Below are 18999 nucleotides of genomic sequence, written 5' to 3'. Positions count from 1 at the left end.
TGCCTTTTTTACTGAACAGAATATAATACTGCTCATCAAAAAGTCAAACCACTAAAATGCAGATAACATTCAACCCCACACGAAACAACTTTGCTCTGTTTGTTTACAATACAAATAGTTATAAAACAAACATCATTACTCTTAGAGATATAAATTCTACCTGATACTGCTTTGGTACTGTATTCTTTTAAGAAAAAAAAAAGGAGTAGCTAACTACTCAAGAAAACTCTCAGCCAAGTACACCTCTTTAGTGCTGTCAATATATATTAATTCCATGTCATCTTCAGAAATAGTAATATTTTCTAAAATTGTATAATACTGTCACGTTAGGAATTATAAATATGACATGAAATTAAATAATCAGAAAATACAACATATATATAAATACAAACAAAATTTCAATCTGATAAACCTTTAGACAGTTTTTGAGGGAGAGGGTCTTATAAAAACTGTAACGGATAGCAGCAATCATTAAAATTAGTATGCAGGTTTCATTATTTCACTATTTTTATTTTTTGAGTTTTAATATGCAATAACAGAATTATTTCAATCATGACTGAGGATATGGGATCCTGTGAGAGTACTTTCACGAAAAATTAAGATAAGACATATCTCATCTCAATATTCTGTACTAGATGTTTATTTAATAGAATTTATATATATATATATATATATATATATATATACATATATATATAAATGTAATATAAATATTAAGATATTTTTCATATCACATTTTTAAATGTGATCTTTATAAGCATGATTAAATAAAAGCAGGAATTTATGCCTGCCAAAGAATTAGCTACTCTTTTTTTATAAGATTTTATTCTTTATATTTGTTTTCCTCAAAACTGTCTCATCAAGTTTGGCCTGCTGCTTGGAGTACCTCATGTGTTTTTTTGGTAACAGTTTTTACAAGTAAATAATTCTGATAAACTTATCACATTCATTACATTATAAGATGTATATATATACACATGAGGTGTGTACAAAAAGTAATGAGAATTTTGAAATTTTGCAGGTTGTATTACAACAATTTCAGGATTTTTTCACTGTTGTATTGGTAAACATGTCTGAAAAGTATCCGTAAATTTTTAGCCATATTGAATGTTTAATCTGTTGTCAGCTGTCAAAAGGATAACACGTGTTTTGGTACAATCAGCGATTTTTTATTTGTATATATAGTGGATCAGAGAATTTGCATTAAATTTTGCTATAAGAATGGAATAAAGTGTAGCAATGTTTTAAAAATGTTAAATATTGCTTTTGGTGAGTCTGCTTTGAGTAAAGCAAGGATTTATGAGTGGTATAAGTGTTTCCAAAAAGGTTGTGAAGATGTTGAAGATGACGAGGGCCCTAAACACCCCAGCACATCAACAACCAATGAAAACATGGAAAAAGTGAAAGAAATGATAATGAATGATCGCTGAATCACAATCAGAGAAGTCGCTGATGATGTTGGGATATCAATTGGCTCATGCTATGAAAATTTTTCAGATGTTTTGGGTATGAACCATGTGACAACAAAATTTGTTCCAAAATTTTTGAATTTCGAACAAGTACAGCGGTGAATGGAAGTTGTTCAAGAGTTGCTAAATGAAGTCAACAACAATGCAGAACTACTGAAACATGTCATTACAGATGATGAAACACGAGTTTACGGATATGATGTCAAAACTAAGGCTCAATCATCCCATTGGAGGCATTCTGGATCAACAAGACCAAAAAAAAGCTTGACAAGTACGGTCGAATGTGAACGTTATGCTCACCATGTTCTTCGATTTTAACAGCATAGTGCATCATGAGTTCTTGCCACAAGGTCAAACAATCAATAACGGGAATTACCTACAAGTTCAACGCCGTTTGCATGAAGCAATCTGAAAAAATTGCTTGAATTTGTTACGAAACAATTCATGGCTTTTGCAACATGATAATGCACCTGCTCACTTCATTGCTTGTTGATCAGTTTTTAGCCAAAAACACTGTAATGATACCCCAGCTGGCGTATCACCAGACCAGGTCCCATGTGACTTTTTTCTATTCCCAAAAATAAAGAGAACCTTAAAGAGCCGTCGTTTTACAAGCATAGATGAGATTAAAACTGAATCGCTGAAACAGCTAAACACTATTCCAAAGACTGAGCTCCAAAAGTTTCGGGGATTGGAAAAAGCGCTGGCATAAGTGTATAATATCTAATGGGAACTATTTTGAAGGAGATAACATTAATGTAGACGAATAAATAAAATTCTTTCCAAAAAACAAAAATTCTCATTACTTTTTGGATACACTGCGTGCGCGCGCGTGTATGTATATATATATATATATATATATATAAAAATATAAATATATGGATATGCATAGGAGGATGGAAATTTGTGATATAAAACAATCTCTAATCAAATTAGATAAATGTTCTAATCAGACTGTTTGGATAAATTCCAAACGTTAAAGATAATGTTTTATTACTGTAAGCCAATTAAATTGAAAAATAAATACCTTTAATCAAAAAATATTTCTTACAACTTTGAAATTGACAAAACATATATATATATATATATATATATATATATATACAAAATACTAAATAATTTCCCCAATGAAATCATTAGAAAATACCTCTTATTAAAAGTAACTCACCAAATATTAAGTAAAGTTCTTTTTATGCTACACTTTTTCATCTAGACAATGCAGATTAGAGACTGAGAGTAAATTAAAAACAAGAGTTTAAGTGCATGCACATGCCTGTATGTGTGTGTGTGTATGTGCGTGCGTGCGTGCGGACACGTGTGAATGAGAGAGAAAGGGAGAGTACAGCTTCTTTGCATCTACTTTTATTTATTTCTTAAAAGTGAGCAAAACCAAAACACAGGATAAGCAATTCATAAGTATGGAAATAATTTTCAATTAAAAAATTAAATGCAAAAGTAACTGCGAAAAAATGTGTTACTATGACTGAATAAAAAATTCATGAATCAGTTTATTATGTAATGGAATCCAAATTTTAAAAAAAAGTGACAAAAGTTATCAGTGTAAAAGATATTTGATCTTCATCAATGATACAATCAATACTTATGAAAAGTCTAGAAACAGCACTAGAGAAATATATTAAGCCTAGAGTAACAAGAGTAATATAAACTTCCTCTTTTCTACATATAACTGGATAATAACTTATTCATTAGCTACACTGAAATATATATTCAATTCAAAATTAACATACTTCAACAAATACCAAATAACTTCATAAATTAATATGCGATATAATATAAAGAACATATAAACTTAATCTCATCCGAACACTCAACAGGGCACAGTAGGTGAGAAGCAAGGTATATAGTGGACAAACAAAACAATACATGTGCAGACATATTTTTGATTCTCAATTAAAACTATTTCATGACTACAGGATGAAGTGTATACCATTAAATAGTCAGTTAATAAATATTTTTATATGCAACAGACATATATTTATATCCTTAGGACTTCATGCTTAGTCGCAACTGAGCTTATAAATTTTTTTTACAGCTAAAATAACTAAAAAACTGCAGATTTTTTTTGTACTAAAAAGATATCAATGTAAAAACAAACATAACTAATAATTAATTTAAAAAAAAACGTAATAAAACAACATAAAACACCGTTCAGAGTAAGAACATAAAGCAGAAGAAATATGATAAAGAAATAAGTACATCGAAGAAGGTAAGCTAATAGTAGAATAATGAAAATTAAGAAAACAAAGATAAAAATAAACAGTTAATAGTAGAAGACTTAGAGATAATAAAAATCAAGATAAAAAGCATACATAAATATTAAGGATACAAGAAAAAAGCATAGTTGCCAACTTTAAAATTAAAGAATAATTAATAATACTTTCTTCTTTCACTCTTAACAAAAAAAAATTATACACTACTTCTTTTGTTATAGGTACAATGTTAATTGACTAACAAAAAGTATATTAAAACATGAATAAAGAAACCTTTACATAAATTTACTCATGATATTTTGAGTTTATAAGGAAAGATTTTTAATTCCTTTTTTTTGTAAAATGCACTTCTTTAGATCATTTATGGCCAGATCACAACAGAAAAAGAAAATTCTGTATTAAGCTTATATAATTTTAGTAATTTTGTAAAATAATGTGAGTTGTGATCTGACCATAAATGATCTAAAGAAGTGCATTTTACAAAAAAAGGAATTAAATGTCTTTCCTTATAAACTCAAAACATCATGAGTAAATTTATGTAAAGTTTTCTAGTTAGTCAATTAAAAATGTCTAAAATTATATAAGCTTAATACAGAATTTCTTTTTAATTAAATGTATTTATATTATAGAAATTTAAATTAGACTAACAGATCCAGAGAGTGAATCCAATAACCACAATATAACATTATGGTGCTTCATATCCAATTAAAAAAGTAACCATCAATATTTATCAGATACTACAACTTGCAGAAATAACCTAATATGTTACAATACAACCAAACAGTAGAAGGTTACATTAACCTACATACTAGAATCAACAGCTTAAATGTAAGTAAACCTGACGATATGTATTTAAACACTGAACCAACACTAATAAATTTTATTAATTATTAAGTCTTTAACCACCCTACTAATCTCCATGATCAATAGATCATCACAGCAATACAATGCATGTAAATGAATGGAAGTAAATTAATGAATTGTTGTTTAACTCTAGTTTCCAAATACACTTAAATTTTCATTTAAGTGATTGAACGAGATTAGAATGAATGCTGCAAGAAAAGGCATGAAAAATCTAGAATATCTATTGTATACAAAAAATGCAACCAATAAAATCCAGCTTCGGCACACACATTCTATAAAACATTACCTATATTTTCCCTGAAGGCAAATGCTTCAAACGCAAAAATAACCATTTTTAGCGGTTTTTCTGGCTTTTTTCAATGGTAAATGAAACAAATCAAAATGCCTAAGGCCTCATTTTACAGGTTTTGCAATTTTCTACAACTTTTGTACTGAATGTATTGTTACTGCTCCAACGATTTTCATTTTATAAGCAAAAAACAAAAAAAAAACACATTTTTTGCACAAAAATATTGCTTAAATAATTCTTACACCTAGTTGCAAGTTTAAAACATATATGTTTTCATCTGTGAAACTGTACAAAATATCCCACAATCGGTTTCCAGGTATCAATCTTGTCATAAACTCAGTCCTTTTTGAGTTCTGTTGACTGGTCTATCTCAGATTTAATTCCTGACAAGGGTCTGTGCAATTATTTATCCATCAGTTCCTATAATTTCTCATTAAAACATATGAAAAACAACTCCAAAATAAAGAAAAGTCAGGATATCAAATATAAGTAGCAAGTTAGTTACCTAAATACCCTAATATAGAAGGAAATATACCCGACAATGACCTAAAAATTCACCATGTTTGTTAACATGTTTCAAAAATGTTGTCAGCAGACAAAAAAAAGTACAAATAAAACTTGCAGGATATGCTATGAATGATCAAGATAAAAACTTTCCAAATTATATAATCAGCGGAAATAGGAAAACAGATAATTTTTAATGATTTAGGTGCAGTACATCAATTGTCATTATGTGAATCAATATATATCCTTTAAAACAAAATAAAAAATTACAAGTTAGGAGATTTTTTTTATTCATAGGAATTCACCACGAGTCCAACAAGAAATGTACGTTATTATCCTTCATCATTTACAAGATAAAACCAGAAAATGAACAACCTTAAAAACTGGAATACAAACAATCGAGTTCTTTGCTTGACATCCTGGTCCAAGAACTATACACATAAAAAAATATAACAACTTTGTTAATATGACTTGACATTTAACTGATAATTCCAGTTTTTCCTCGTTGTAAATTGACCACCAATGAAATTGCAACAAAAGACAGATAATGGACACAATTTATTGAATAGGTGTAAAAAAATAAAGTTTATATGACTGGCTCCACGAATGTTTTCAAAACTTTTATGAATGTTAGTAAAAGGGTATGGCTGCCAAAAGAAGCAATTATAAAGGAAATGTAATGTTAAAATATCTGTGTATATAATTTTTTTTAAACTAAAATAAATTGAGAAACTTTAGGATGTAATTCACTGATCATATAATACACATACTAATAATTTCTAATTTCTCTTAACTGATCTGACTGAAAGTGAGCTAATATACAGTAAGAGTTGAATATACATTAAAATCAATAATAGAACTTTATTCTTATTTAACAGATACTACTGTTTTTACATGAAGAACAAAAAAACCCAAACCATCCACATTGTTGAATAGGTGGTTAGCATCATTGCCAGTCAGCTGTTCCGTAAAGCTACAGGATGTTGCAGTTAAATAAACAGTTACTTTTAACTGGATACGATGCCACTTAAAACATTATATTTTGATCACTGTAATTAAATTAATATTACTGTATTAAGATTGGTCAACCGGTGATTAAAACAAAACTAGTTTTCAAGCTAATTCTAAAACATTAAAATGGCAAAAATGGATTAAATAATATTTTTGAAAAGCTGGCAACTATGATATACATTCAAATAATTATTCATGTTTTCCCTTTAGTATCAACAAGCATTCATGTGAATATAGATAAGAAATATTGTTAACATTCAATGAATTTATAAATGGTATTAAATAAAATAACAAAAAAAAAACATAAATAACTACAAACACTGTCTTTAAAGATATCAAATGACAATGAAAATGAGCATGAACAAACAAAAAAATCAAATACTACTAATAATTATAAAAACATGGTAAATGAATACATAACATTAAAAATAATATTATCATAATTAATTAAAATTACATTATTAAATACAAATACAAATAATAGATAATAATAAAATTAATATCTTATCTTATTTATATAACTTACGTGATATGTTTTATAGAAGAATAAACAAAAATTTGTAAAAACAACCCAAAGTTTTTGCCATCCGTTGCTGTTTTTGAATTTCCTTAATAAATAACCACTAAGTTGATTCTGTACAACAAAAACAAAAATATATACATAAATAATAACTAGCTATCTGAATTTAAAAATAATTATTGAAAAATTTATAATTTAGATTAGAATGTAATACTTAAAATTATTATTTAAAATCTGTATAAGAATCACGTTAAAAAAAAATTAAAAAATAGAAAACAAGGAAAGGCAAGCCGCAATACAGAAAGGAATGAGACAAAGACATGCCTTGTACCAATACTTTTTTAAATTGAAGAAATAATTTTAAAAAAACTACAATAATTTGAGAATAGAATAACAATATAATGACAAAAAATAAAAATGTCAAAATACTGTGATGATACAGCTATTTACATAGAAACTAGAATGAGTTAGAAAGTTAATGAATCGTATACCTAAGTGAAAAAGCATTTAAAATATAAGTAAAGAAATGCAGTAGAAAGGAGGATAGCAAGAAATTAAATGTTAAAATGCAAGAATAAAATACATCAGAAAATTGAATTTAATTTCTTAATATTAAATACAAAGATGATATTTGCAGGCTGACAGAAGCCAGAAAAAAGTAATTTTGAAAAGAAATTTGATATCACATGTTTAGGGATAAAAAATAAGTTCTTAAAACTATTTATATGGAGTAGAGCTGTATGGACCTTGATGATAAGGAAACCAGAACAACAAACAAAGAGTAGGCTTTAGAAATGTGACTTGAGTATCTGAGAATTAGCAAGATTTCAATCTGAAATTCTCATCACTTCAAAACAAATTTTACGACAAATTAGACAACAGAATAAATTTATTGTAGAATCTTGTATAATAAATTAAGTGTCTTATATTAAGGCATCCAGTAACAGCGAAGTCTCTTCTAAAAGGAAATCTTGAGAGTAAAAACAATAAAGGAGGAAAACATTAAATATATTTGTGAAATAAATAACTGAGGATGTACAAGGTATGGTAAGGCTGAAAGTACTCAGAGAGTAAAGAGTTGGAAAAATGAATCAAAACTGATGACCTAAAAAAACAGCCAAATAAAAAAAATAACTTAAGAAAATAATAAAATCCATTTTTTAAAAATCACTCTGAAAAATAAAAGAATATGTTTGTTTAATTTTACTTCTTGAAGTCAGAATCAGTTTAAAGTTTGTTTCTTTTTTTTTGTTATTGATAGTGATTCTTTAATTTGGTGCTGACTTCTAAAACTCTACATTTAAAGAAAAATTGAAAATATTATTTTTTTACATTTTTTTACTGAAGTATTCTTTGTCATGAAAGCAATATATATCTAATGAAATATTTAATGAAAAAATAATTTAATTTTATATAACTTTATATTTTATAGTATTCAATAGTGAAACAGTTATGTTCGGCCATGAAGATAATTTTTAGGAATTATATCAGGGTATGTATTACCTTTTAACCCAGATGATGATAATGCGCGAGCATTTCTCGCCCTGAAAAAAAAAAGATTACCTTTTAACCATCAAATGATGGCACCACAAAGGAATCATCTAAATAGACAATTTAATTCTTAATTAAAAAAAATCTTCCTAATTTTTCTGAAAATTGTTATAATAGGATCAGCAGAGGAACTTTCTCTACAAAACAAGTTTAAAATCATCAAAATTGGTCTATTTTGTGTAGAGAAAGGATTTCAACATACATAACAGAAAAATTACATGTGGAATGAATTGAGAACCTGCTTCTTTTATTGAAATTGGTTAAAAAAAAGATGTCACACTTCTAAAACATTTTAATATTTTGAATCTACCAAAATCTAATATAACATAATTAAGATATGAATTATTTGTCATCTATTCATGAAAATCAGAGCAAATATTCTGGAGTTACAATGCTGTTTGCAAACATAACTGCAATAGATGAACTTCTATAATAAAGATTTACCTCAACAGCACAAAGTTGATCATCCATGCTTATACTTGTATTGCGATGCCAGCAAACATGTACCGTAGTGTTACTACGTTGAGGTGATACTTTATTATTGCCGTCTTCAACACTTTGACCGCATCTATCCATCACCTCATCAGAGGAACCTGCATATACAATATCTTTTAAGAAAGAAATAATACAAAAATTTCCAATATAATTTTTAAATTTTAAGTAAAATATTATAATGTGTATTAAAAATATTACAAAAAGTAAATAAATCACAAAGAATTTATACAATCTAACAAATAATGAAGATATTTAATATTAATGACAGAAATGCCATCTACTGGGCAAAACATCCATGTGTAATTTCACCTATAATCTGCTAGCACTAAATACTCTATGGGTAGTGTTGGGCAAGTTGTGATACCAAGTTGTATAAAAACTACATAATGAAAAGGAAACTGTTTTCAGGTTAATTCTATGGAAAAGACAAGCCTGGATGTCCAATTCTGTTTATAATAAGACATTGAAACTTACACTGTCAAAGTAAGTAAACAGATCCTCCTCTGAATAACTTTGTATTCTTGAGATTAGAATTCTAGCTTCTCTCACATTTGTTATTAGATGATTATGCACATGACTGTATTCAGTGCACATGAGATATCCTTCAAACAGTTCATAAAAAAATGTATGAATTCAAGCATGTCAAAGATAAGAATAAGCTGTTTTGGTACAATGTACAACTAAAAATCAAACTACTGAAGGAAATCTTAAAGATCATCAAAAGACAAGAGATTTGTCTTCACAAGTCAAACTAGATAATATCTGCTTATTTCCATATCAGTAATTACTTTTTTCCTTGCAATTGCTTCTTATATCCAAATTAAAATCATCAATAAAACGGTGTCTCTTTTATTACACTGAAAACATCAAAATGAAAGTAAATTAAGTCAAAAACCAAAAGAAGTACTGTGGAGATCATTCCAGTCATTGCTAATTTAAGCTAGCTGCTGTATCAATACAGATCTTATCGATAAACTTTAAAGGTACATTTGATGATCAGCTTCCCAAAACAATAAAAAGCAAGCGTTAATTTACATTGTTCACTAATAATTGCAAAAACATACGTAAAACATATTGGTTGTAAACCATTTTGATTCACTTTTGGACCATAGCTAATTTAATTTTACGGTTAATTGTTGTCTGTCATGGTTTGGAATCATGTTTACAAATATAATCATTTGCTGCATTTTTTTTAATATTAACATTCAAGAAAATAAACATTTTCACATAGTATTCATGCAGGTGATTTCTCACCAACAATGCAATCAGACAGTTCCCAACATTACATTATCTCTGCTGAGTTTGATGACTAATACTATCATAATTTTTTTGTAAAAAATTTTTAATTTCACCAAACATTTGAATTTTACCTGAATTTTAAATTTAATCTGCTCTTTAATTAGCCTAGCTGAAAGTTTTAGGTATATAAATGAAATGTGTGATGAGAAGGATATGACAAAATCAAATATGATAAAATAGTGCATTAGTTCAGTGGATGTAGTGAAAATCATTCTGGATAACCCTTCTTATGACTAAGAAAAAATTAAGGACAGATGGTTCACTAATTATGTTTACCGGCTCATATTTTCATATTTCAACAGTTTTCCTAAATGAAACTGTCAATAAATGTTTTGTGTACAAGAAAAAACTTGAACCAAATGGGTTTTTCAATTATTAACTGAAGAAGACACAAGAAAATGTAAATGGAAGCAGCATTGACGTTTCTCTATTGTTAAAAGTGATAGGGCAATTTATTTCCTTGAATAATATTGTTGTTACTAATTATGAAAGATGGATCAGTCCTAAAATTAATAAAATAAATACTGGTCAGTTGAGTTGTAACATCATAATGTTACTTGTAGGATCACAAAATATAGCGCTGCAAATATAAAAAAAGAATATATAAATATCTTCATGATAGTGGACTTGGATTAAAACAATACAACTCTCTTGTGAAAACATACAGGCTCCTAGATAAGTTTGATCCTGAGATAAGAGAATAGCATTTCATTATCTATAATTTCATGCATATTCTATATTAATAAAATATGTGTTCCACATGTTGGAAATAGTATCAATAAAAATAAAATAAAACTTTCTCATAATACTATGAATTCATAACATTTTATCTATAGTAATAAAATAGGATCAGTATACAGAAAAATAGTCAAAATTCCAAATCAAACATCACCCTAAATTGCAGAATAAGCTCTACCATAATTAATTTATTAACATTTTTTTTTAACATTTCACAAATCAGAATAATAATAATTAAAAAGAAAAAGACATACTACAAGATTTAAGACTCATATAATTGACTTTATCATCATTCCGCTTCAATTTGCTTTGGGATATTGCCAGTGAAAGATCCTCAAGCCATCTATCTTTCTCTTCTGCACTACCAGCTGCCACAGTAAGAACCCTGTAATTATATTATTAGAAGATTAATATAAATGAAGTAAGTAGAGACAGAGAAACCTTATAATAAAAACAAAATTATTTTTTTAAAAAATATCTATTCTATTATTAAAAATACGAGGCTCGGCTGATACATTTTGCACATATATGCGTATGAAAAGAGATATTGGAATGAAATAAAACAATAAAAGTACAATACCTTAGCTACAAGATACAGCATTTATTTTTCAATATAATTCCCATTTACACTGGTACACTTTTTCCAACATCTGACAAGCTCCGTCACTGAAAAATTCTGGCAGATCCAAGTGGCCACAGCTTCCTTCAACTCATTGTCAGTGGTGTAATGATTACTTCTGAGATCCCTCTTGAGATGAGGGAAGAAAAGGAAGTCGCATGAAGCCAAATCTGGCAAGTATGTTGGATGTGGAATAGACCTAAACTTCAGCTTGCAGAGAGCCTCTGTAGTGGTGTGCGATGTGTGAGGCAGTGCACTGTCATGTGGCAAGATTATGGGCATGGTGGTCTTTTGAACACATACTCATTGTCTGAGGTGTCCTTAATGTCTCAATGTACCGTTCAGAGTTTACAGTTGTCCCATGTTCCAGATACTCAGTCACACAAACGTGTTTGGCATCCCAAAACACCATTAAAAGGAGTTTCTTCGCCGAGGTTTGAGTTTTTAATTTTTTGGGTTTTGGCAATCTGTGATGTCTCTATTTCATGCTTTGCCTTTTTTCTTCCACCAGGTTGTAATGATGTACCAAAGTCTCATCCCCAGTCACAATATTGAAAAGGAAGTTGCTTCCTTTGGCATGATAGCGCTGTAAAAGTTCTTCGCAACATTCAACACAACACTGCTTGGCGTCCGTCAGTTTGCATGGTACCCATCATATACAGTTTTTTACAGTAACCCAATTACTTGATAACATGGCCTACTCATTCTTTACATATACCTAACTGAATAGCAATGTGTTGCTGGGTGATTCGCCAGTCACTTTGAAGCAAATTGTCCACCTCCTTTCAATGTTAGTCATAGAAACTGGTTGTTCGCTTTGAGGTGTGTTCTCAATCATTGCTTTGCCAGCTTCACATTTGAAAAATTTCAACACCTACCTATTCACAGTTCTCCTGTCAACAGTTTCACTACTGCAAACTGCTTTTAAACTATGAAAAATATTTGTAGGATTCACATTTTCTGCTGTTAAAAATTCGATCACTGTGTGCTGCTTTAACCGTGTTTACATATTGACCATACTCAACTCCATTCTAACTGCTACTGAAAACAAACCAGTAAATGGATTTCAACACATTATTTCAGGTTTATAGAGAGGGATTTTAGTTATTATGTGCTGCCACGCACAACTCAATAGTACCTTTTCTCTCGGTGCAGCACACTAGTGTGCAAAATTAATCAGCTAAGCCTCATACTACTCTATTATTTTTTTTCAATAACTTTTGACACTGAAACCATGATGACAGCTCTTTTAACACAGAATGCCTGTCAATTATTTTAGTAATGTATGAAAAGATATAACTAAATGACCTTTACTTAAAATCTTATGGTTTAAAATTTTACAGCAAATTAATCTGCTTAATTTTATATTTAACCGTTTCAAAAATGAAATTTCCTTAAAATTTTTTACAGGTAACTTTGTTTCTAAAGTTTTTTTTAATACTGAATTCTTATACATAATTGTATATGCATATGGACTTGCACACTAACACTTTAAAATAAACCCTGATCTCCATGGTGCAGTGGTAGCATCTTGGCTCTTCATCCAGAAGTCCTGGGTTCAAATTTCAGTCAGGAATGCCATTTTCACATGCTACAAAATTCCATTTCCATATCCCACATACTAGTTTCAAGCTTATTTGGTGATATCATCTAGGAAAAACCCAATAAGTACCATTCTCAAAAATTAATGAAATATTTAAAATCTCAAAATTATGTAGAAACTAACTGCAATAATAAAAAGTAATTACTTTACAAAGAAGAGATTTAATAAAAATCTTTGATGATAAACAAGAACCCAACATAACTGAACTCAACACTGAATCCATGACATCTATCAATCATATGATCCATATGATTTAGAATGAAAGTTTTAATTTTGGAGGCTAAGTTCCAAAAAAAAGAAAAACTAAACCAGATTAAAATTCCTCTTAAGAAATCTTTATGTGTTGTATGACAATTACAGGATGGGCCATACTGATTGGATATATTTATATTTTGAATACTGCAAGCAATAACAGTCATGCATGTTTTTCATATAGCTTAACAAGAAGTGTAAGGATGGGATTTACTGATGCATGTTTCTTTCATAGAGGAAGGGAATCATCGTGATGTGGACTGCCGTTGAAATTTCGTACATTGTAGAGGCTACTGTAGTGGAAGCTCTATCATCACACCACAACGATGTTTCAAACAAAAGTTTTAGAAACGGGTAGCACCATCCCAAAAAATCAAGCTCACAACTTTCATGAGTCTGCAAACGCGAACAAAAACCAGTCCCATGGGAGACCTCGATCATCGTGTAGTACACAATAAACATTGAACATGTGTCCGATGCCGTGGACCACAGACCAAAGAAGTTAACTCGTCAATTGTGTCGTCAAGTGCATATTCCACGTACCAGTGTGCAGTGAATCCTTAAAAAGGACTTACAACTGTATCCATATCAGTTATAGGTGGTGAATAAATTGTATGACCAAGGTAAGATTCAACGAGCCAGATTCTGTGATTGGCTAATCAGAAAAGGAGATGACTTTGTGCAACATCTTATCATGTACAACGAAGCTCATTTACATCTCAGTTATGTCAATAAACAAAACGATCAATTCTGGGCTAGAAAAAATCCACAACTGTTGCGTGAAATGTTATTGCACAGTGCCAAGGTTACTGTGTGGTGTGTAGCAGAGTCATACCTGTGTGACTGATCCCTGTTTTTTGAGAATGAACATAATGACACTGTCACAGTCACTGCTGAGCGATACAACACAATGTTACAAACACTTTATATTCTCAAAATGAGACGGCTTGACCTAAGGAAGATGTGGATGCAGCAGGGTGGTTTCATTAGTCATACTACATTAGTGTCATGACAACCTTTCGTTGACACTTCCCAGGATGCCTCATCTACAGATTCGGTGATATCCATTGGTCTAACTCCACCAGAATATTTCCTGTGGAGGTTATATAAAGGAGAAGGTGTACATCACAAAGATCACTAGCACCAATGAACTGAAGGACAGTATCCAAACGGAGATAGCAGGCATCCCTGCTGAACCCTGCACCAAACCATGCTGAACATGATTTTTAGAGTCAAAGAATGTTCTCGTCAAGGCGGTACCTATTTAAGGGATGTAACCTTCACACACTGAACACAGTGCAAAACTCCCGTCCTTTGGCAATGTGTTCCATATAGTAGGTAATAAATGTTGTGTTCAACATGCTCTACAAATACATTTTAAATGTGTCCCATCAATATGGCCCACCTGTTATAACAAAAAATAATTTTTATCTGGTATAAAAACAACAAATTCATTTCATTTGTCCCGATACAATTTCTATTTTTTACCTTGTTATGATTTGTAATCTACAAATTGATACAAAGTTGACTTCCAAATGTTTTCATAAACATTAGCAACTCTAACCTAATTTATTCAAATTATCATATCAAGTATTATTTATTAATAAACATTAACTAATATGTAAATTTTGTCTCTTTCTTTAATGATATACTTTGAGAACTTAATGAAATACTTGTGATAGGTTTCAAAGACACTTTTAAACTTAAGTTTAGTGCATTTAATTTCAATTATATCAGAAAGTATCTGATTATATTTATAAAATATAAAAGAAAAAAGTTTATAAAAATCTATTTACATGGAATGTTATAACTGTAAAATTTTCAATTACTGAATTGCAGAATCAGTTAATTAAAACCAGATTTTGAATTGGCAACGATAAAATTACATTAATATAAAATAAGTACCTGGTTCCACCATATATAATAAAAGAATGAGCCATAGGAGTGTCAACACGTTCTTCTATCATTAACACTCTTAAAGGTAACTGTCCATGTACAACAAACATGTGACCGCATCTATTCGTATATAATAGAACATCAGATGTCTGAAAAATGAAAAATAGATAAATTAATAAAAATGTTACAACTTGACAATAATTTTCATTATAGAAAAAATGGCTGAAATATAATGCATACTGCAATCTAACAAAGAACAAAATGTCACACAAAATAACAAGTGTTACCATCTTGCCATTTCATTTCCTTATTATTAACATTCCAAAACTTGTTCACCTATGTCCTCTCATTTTCTTTTTCAATTGTCATTGTTATGGAATCGAGTAAGCAATGTTAACATTTTTAACACCAAAAAAAATGAATACTAGTGATTATCATTGTCATCTAAAAGCAGTTTAGGGTGATGAAACTATTGATCGAATTACTTTAAGTAAATTGGTAATAAAAGCTTGATTCACGAGAAGCCAGTGAAAGCATTATTCAGGATGAACTTTTCAGTGGTCGACTGTTTCTGTGACCGATGGACCATCAAAAGGAAGTGGATGAATCAATCTATAGTGACCATCACAGTGATACACTACCACCAAGAAATGCATATCAAAAGAATGAGTAGGACTCACCATCGCACGACTGGACTACCATAAATTTGTTCACAGTGGGTGCCACACAAACTCACAGAAAAATAACAAACAAAAACAAAAGTAATGTTGTGAACAGCTTCTGAAACAATATCACGATGATACTGGCTTCTTTTTCAGTATTATGACAGGAGGTAAAACCTGGCTGCATCATTACAACCGAGAAGAAAAATTGCCGAGCATGGAGTATTAGCACTATATTTTGCCACATTCAAAAAAATTCTAAGCACAACTCTACATAAAAAAATTCTTTTGACAGTGTTCTAGGATTCCAAACATGTCTATGTGAGACTGTTTAAAGCCAAGTTTACTGTAAATTCTGTGATACGTATAGATGTTAAAAAATTAGACAAGATGTGTGTGTCAATCCACAGAGGTGGAATTCTGCAACAAATGCTTTGACCACACAACATACATCATGTGAAACTACACAGGTTGTACATGATGTTTCACATCATGTGAAACTACACAGGTTGAAATTTGAGCCTATTCTTCAACTTCCATACACACCAGTGGCGTTCTGCAATTTTCACATCTTTCCATAATTAAAAAGGAACATTAAGGTATTCACAAAGTATTCAGCATAGATGACAAACTGTACGATGCAGTGAGATTGTGGATCTAGGAAAGGCCACCAGCATTCTTCACTGATGAAATGAGAAAACTGGTTCACATTGAGAGAAATGTGTAGCTGTTGGGATGCACAGTTGAATTTATTTTAGTGAGAAGATTGGGTTTCACCTGGATACCTATGCAAATGGTCAAAATGTTGAATATGAAGCAGCAGAAAGACATACTTGTAATTATTATTTGAAATTACCCAATTTCCATCTACCTTTTCACAGGTCCTTTATTTTTTTAATAAAACTATAGATGGTAAAGTTTATATGATGATAATTCATAATTAAACAGTTAAATGTATGTATTATATTGTTACTGAATTGTTAAAGTAAAAGAAATAAGAATTTTTTTTCTCATGCTTGATTTTAAAAGAATTTTGGCCACCGTATAACCTCCAGATCAAACACCATCAGATTTTTTTCACTTGAGGATATTTAAAATACTTTATTTTTAAAAAACAATCTCATACTCAATGAACTGAAAACTAATACTAAAAGTAAAATTTTTAACATAATTGAATAAACATAAGAAAAAGTGTTTGGAAGTGCAATGAAATAGGTAAGATTTTATTTCCAGATCACAGGATATTGGTTCATATTGGTTTTTATAATGGTTCATCAACCAATTTAAAAATAAGGTATGTGGATCTCAATATTTTTGCAATTTTAGTCAAACACATTGTGAAAGAAAATTTATTTTTTTACATTTTGTATATTTGGCTCAGAACGTAGAAATGGTTTGACCTACAATTATGGTCAAAAGTTAAAATTTTACAAAAATTTCTCTCTTGAATAATTAAAAAAAAAAATAACTTTTACAAAAATGAAACTAAAAATCTGTGGAAAAATTGTAAAAGCATTATACACCTAAAAATTTTAATTATATACAATAGGATGGAATAGTTTCAAACTTTATCAGCGAGTAATGGAGAAATAAACTCACAATCCCAGTAAATATAACTTTTATAAATTTTTGCAACTTCAATAGATTGACTAGAAACTTTTTAAGTTGTAGTAGGCCATCCTGATCCCGTAGGGGAAGACAACCTCCGCCACCCCCTCCGTTCGAGCCCTGATGGGCTTTACTGGAGGTCATCTTCGAAACCTCGACTTTTAACATATTCCAGTCCACCTTGGTCAAGATGTCAGTGATGCGAATGCCACTGAATTAAAAAAAAAAAACACATCTCACAGGGTCTTAACCAAGAAGACTGAAAATATCTAACTAAACAAAGGAATCGAACTACCTACCCATAGAAGGTAAAAGTGAGTTCAACACACAACACAAAACATAAAAATATTACACGAAACAATAACAACACAGTAACATTGAAACAAAACAACACAAAGGACAAGAACAACAATAAAAACATAATTTACAAAAAAAAATAGAATAAACGAGAAATCCAAGCAGAGCTCTAATCCTCTCAGCAATCCTTTCCTTTGCTAAGTACACTATAAAACTCTCCACTTTGCCCAAAGGATAGGCCAGCCTTGACTAGTTATATTTTATCCTAACAGCTCCTCAATACTGATATCTTCTATCATAACATTCTAATTAGCAATACACAGTGGCCAAGCAAACCGGTTATGTAAAAAGCTACTAGTACTCAAGACATTGTCTAGTCATGCATCATCTTACAGACCCCAAATCATGTAAATTGCATTACACAATGCAATCATAATAATAATTATTATTATTTATATACTTACAAGAAAGAACATTCGCTGTTGATAACCTTTACGCTGTGAAAATTTTGATAAACAACCTTGTCTAATAAACTGACGTGTAGTAGTGGTAAGACCTTCAAATCCTGTCATATCTCGCTGAAGTTCACACAACTGAACAAAATTCTCCTGAAATAATTGAACTTAGATTACCTTCAACAATACTGACAAAAAGTTATTCATTTTAATAAATAATTGATACAATTATCAGACAAATTAATTAGCTAGCTAGTGTAAAATAATGACTAAGTTTTAAGAACAGATTTTATCTACAATTAATATCTTTGTTTTAATTTTTCAGATCACCGGTTTCAATATTTTAACCAATCTTTTTTTAAAAGACTGTTTTGAAACCCACAAGCTTATATCACTCAAAGTTTCAGATTCTGTATGGACCAAACTGTTGCTCTGAAGAAATTACAACACACACTTTTTTATAAATTGAACAGGCTTCAATATTTATTTATCATTATTATTCTCAGAAGAATACGTTTAATGAACACAGTAGGATCCAAAGGACAGAGCCCTCTGGCTTGACGGGAAGGGTGAGTGAAATGACCCATGACCGACTAAATATCCCTGATCCTAATTGCAATGAAAAAAACAAGTAAT

General features: G+C 30.0%; 1 protein-coding gene across 3 annotated transcripts in view; it reads right to left on the bottom strand.

Moving 5' to 3' along the window:
• The window catches only part of LOC142332914 (FERM, ARHGEF and pleckstrin domain-containing protein 1-like), a 410843-nt gene that overhangs the window by 26357 nt on the left and 365487 nt on the right, over positions 1-18999 (bottom strand). For all 3 annotated transcript variants that reach the window (XM_075379617.1, XM_075379618.1, XM_075379619.1), the window contains exons 19-23: positions 18373-18516; positions 15351-15490; positions 11226-11356; positions 8884-9032; positions 6895-7002 (exon numbers count right to left, since the gene is read on the bottom strand). In XM_075379617.1, the coding sequence (XP_075235732.1) occupies positions 6895-7002; positions 8884-9032; positions 11226-11356; positions 15351-15490; positions 18373-18516 (672 nt within the window). The remainder of the gene's footprint in view (positions 1-6894; positions 7003-8883; positions 9033-11225; positions 11357-15350; positions 15491-18372; positions 18517-18999) is intronic.

This window comes from Lycorma delicatula, chromosome 12 (genome assembly GCF_047948215.1).
Source record: "Lycorma delicatula isolate Av1 chromosome 12, ASM4794821v1, whole genome shotgun sequence".
In the NCBI taxonomy this organism is placed as follows: Eukaryota; Metazoa; Arthropoda; class Insecta; order Hemiptera; family Fulgoridae; genus Lycorma; species Lycorma delicatula.
Note: the sequence above shows the minus strand (reverse complement) of the source record. Positions and strands in the feature narration are given on the sequence as shown.